Source organism: Mercurialis annua, linkage group LG4 (assembly GCF_937616625.2).
Source record: "Mercurialis annua linkage group LG4, ddMerAnnu1.2, whole genome shotgun sequence".
NCBI lineage: Eukaryota > Viridiplantae > Streptophyta > Magnoliopsida > Malpighiales > Euphorbiaceae > Mercurialis > Mercurialis annua.
In genome coordinates this window covers 17,860,361-17,863,916 of record NC_065573.1, presented here as the reverse complement: position 1 = coordinate 17,863,916, position 3,556 = coordinate 17,860,361, and the positions used below count along the sequence as shown (strand labels likewise).

At 34.3% G+C, this 3,556-nt stretch overlaps 1 protein-coding gene across 1 annotated transcript; it reads left to right on the top strand.

Annotated features, from left to right (window-relative positions):
- Positions 1-608: 608 nt before the first annotated feature.
- On the top strand, positions 609-3,326 carry LOC126679405 (uncharacterized). Its single transcript, XM_050374424.2, has 2 exons — positions 609-959; positions 2,099-3,326. Exons 1-2 carry the CDS (start codon positions 869-871, stop codon positions 2,899-2,901), a joined length of 894 nt encoding a protein of 297 aa, XP_050230381.1. The 5' UTR covers positions 609-868; the 3' UTR covers positions 2,902-3,326.
- The last annotated feature ends 230 nt before the right edge of the window (positions 3,327-3,556 follow it).

The following is a 3,556-nucleotide window of genomic DNA, read 5'->3' as shown; positions in this document are numbered from 1 at the left end:
TTTTTTTCAAATGAAAAGAGTACAATTTAATGCTTTTGGGTAGAGATGAAACATAAAAACTCAAAATTGGGTACAAATGGTGTTTTTACAAGGTCATGGTATAAACGAAAAAAAAATGCAAGCTGGGGTTTTTTTAAGAAATTAAGCCTTTATTTTTCGAACAGAAGTGATAACATATGTGAAAAGTCTTAAAATATTTAACCATAAAAAATGTCAATATATCTCATTAATCAAATTTAAATTTCAAAAAAAATCCAAATTCCATTAAATGAAACTTTTATAATGAAAATGGAAAGCATACGTGGATGTTTAGGATGATGATGTGATAAGAAGCAGCCAAACGCACACATTGGAAGTACAGTTACACATTCCACGGAGAGGCCTTGGTGTAGCACTATTGGTCAACATTCCCATGCCACACAATCTTCTAGACAATAATACCCCTGCCGTCCCCAATCTCCAACCCACAATTTTCCGTAATTCTCCCCGAACTCCAAGGACTCTTTCGTAAATATGAATCACCCCACTGTCTCTTTATCTTATACACCAAACCAAAACTTTTTTTTTAAAATATAAAATAATACTAATATTTAAATTTTGCTAATTTAAAGTCGGCAAGTAATAACTTTCGTTGTTCTTGTTCTGATCAATAACCCCTAAATTAGGACTTTTTTTTAATTTATTTACGAGCAAATCTTTCTGTTTTGATCGTCTCTTGCGAATCAAAAACTACCCTTTTTTTCATTTCCTTGTAAAGTTTGTATTTGCTATTAAATTCTCAGTTTTTCAGCAGAAAAAAGCTTGTATTTTTCTGTTTTTTTTTGGGTGGTTTTTTGAAATATTTTTGGGTTGTTTTAGATTTTTTATTATGAGTAACAACAGGAGGAGACCAAAAGGAGAAATTTTTAATCCAGAGGTTCGAGGGACAATTTCACAGTCTAAAAAACCTCCATTTCATGGTATTTTTTTTTCTCTGTTTTTTTTTTCTTTATGTGAAATGAAAATAAATATTAAATTGTGTATTTTATGTGTTAATTAGTGTTTACTCTGTGAGATGGTAAGTGGGTTGTTGTTTGATTTTGATTTGGGAGTTCTGTGTTTTGTTTTCATTAATTATTAATTTTCTCTTTTTATCATTAACTTTTTGGTTATTATGTGGTAATTGTCGTTATGATGGGATTTTTTTGGTCTAATAATGGAAATTTATGTTTTTAGTTGTTAAAAAGTGCAAGTGGTAGCTTTGTTGATGACAAATTTGTATGAAGGTTATGGTTGCTAGGCCTTACATATTGATGAAATACTGATTTTTTTCATATTTATGAGTGAAACAAAGTTGGGTTTAGTCTTTGTTTTTGTAATAATACTTTTTTTTTTATCATTTGGGGAGGGGAGCATTTTTGGGAGAAATTGAACCCACGACTTCAGCAGAGTGTTGCATTTTACACCATTTGAGTTATAGCTCATTGGTTTTGTGTAATGTACTTATGATAATCTAGATTGGATTTTTTTTTTGACCTTGTGATGTTGCTTTGTTTGTGCAACAGTTGTGTTTATTGGCATGGTAAATTTTGACTATGGAGCTTTTAGTTCCTACTTTGTTTAGTTTTTAGAGTTGGAGATCACATTTCATCTATGTGAAACTACTTTTCTGTTATCAGATTGTGGCTTGAATGTATTTTTGGAAACTCTGTTGAATAGATTGCACTGCATTTATTTGGAAGCAGGATAAAAGTAGATTGGATTGAAAAGTCTAATGTTGGTTTGGTTTAATACAGTCATGAATTAAATGAAAACCTATTTAAGGTCTTTAACATGAGAATGCCTTTTGAAACCTGAGGCGTAAATGGTACATAAGAAATGGATTTTGCAAGTCAATGAGAAAAGTGGCTTAAATACTAAATTAGTGCAATTTCTTTTTTCCGTTTGTACAATGTATTATATGCTATTTATGTTGATTCTTGTTGTCTTCTGCTGTTTTTATTCAGCAATTGTCTTTTGAATCACCTTTCTGGTGTTGTATGTTTTTTTTTTAAAACATTCGATTTGTTTGTTTATGGATTGAATAGCTGATTAGACATTTTATTGTCTTTGTTTCCAGGTAATTGGCAACTAACGGTACCAGCATGGGAGAAAAGATTCTGCTCTTCAGTTGGTCTGGTTCCATGGCGGAAGCTGTTAGAAACCAAAAAGTTTATGTACCTCTATGAGAATGTTGTTCAGTGGAATGATTCTGCTGTTGAGGAGGCATTTAATAATGCTAAAATCCGGTTTTGGGCAGAGATTAATGGCTTCCCTTGTGACATATCATTGCCTGATCCCGACATTTATATTGATGAAATAGACTGGAGTTCGGACATTAGCTCTGAGCTGTACTTAGATTTGGATCGAGAACCTAAATATCCTGCTGAGACGGATAAAAAAGAAGAGGTTATAATATTTGGCAGCTCGCTTCTGAATCAATCATTTTCGTGCATTGGATGGGGGGAAGCTGAAGAAGATCTACAGAAGGCGGCGGCAAAAGGTGTAGATCCTAGGTGCAGGGACTGTGACAGAAAAGGCGATGATGAGAATCCATGGGCTACCGATGTTTATCAAGCCGATGGCGCGATTATAAATAATGAACAGAAAAATTGTTGGGATGATTCATACAAATGGAAGAGTAATAGTAACGAGTGGGGTAAGACTTATAATGAGTGGGGTAGTAGTTATAACGAGTGGAATACTGTCGATGACAGAACAGGTGGAGTCCGAGGAACTTGGGACGAAAATAGCAGGAAGAGGGAAGATGCTGGACGGTACATGTCGAGGTATAAAACTTCAAGGTTTCATGGTGATGACTACCAGATGGATCGTGGATGGTGGAGAAATGGAAGAGGGAGAAAAAGGATGAATGTCTACTGACGACTGCTTTAGGACGAGGGTGTTCATTCTAACTATCTGGGTGGCAGAAGTTTTGTAAGTTCGACGTATATAATACTAGCAGGCTGTTCATTTATCATTATTTTATTTGTTGTTCGTAACCGAGCGTATATAGAACATAAAGTAGGATAATACCGACCAGGCAAAGTCGCTATCAAAGTTTGGTGTGTCATGCAGTTTTGTAGCTCGACGGCGAAAGCTGAAAGCATGGAGTTAGATCTTAGTGGTAGAATAGTGTGTTTCTCGGATGATAATAATACAGTCTTTGCTGCGAGGATTCCGATTGTTGTACATTGTGTGAATTTGATCACCGGCTGTAAACATCGTCGAAGCACTTTGTCGACATCCTTATGTATTGTATTTTCCAATATTGGTTGGTGTGATTCATGCTATGTTTATTGCTTTTATGGAGGAATGTCTCATAAGGAATTCAGGCATAGGTTAGTTGGGTTGTATGGAGTCGAATGATATCATGAAGAGATGCAAATCTTGAAGCTGCGGTTTTCTCAATTAAATGTTCCTTCAAATGCTTTTATTTATTTGGAAAGGGTTTTATTTATTCAGAGAAGTTATTACATCATCATTTTGGCATTAAAAGCTTAGGTATTTGTTTAAGAAATTAGGTATCTTATTAAAA

What these genes read in the sequence shown, in the direction of transcription:
- LOC126679405 (XM_050374424.2), top strand. Translation starts at nt 869, where the DNA reads ATGAGTAACAACAGGAGGAGACCAAAAGGAGAAATTTTTAATCCAGAG. An exon ending in TAAAAAACCTCCATTTCATG is followed by an intron (nt 960 to 2,098) that starts GTATTTTTTTTT and finishes CTTTGTTTCCAG; the next exon opens with GTAATTGGCAACTAACGGTA.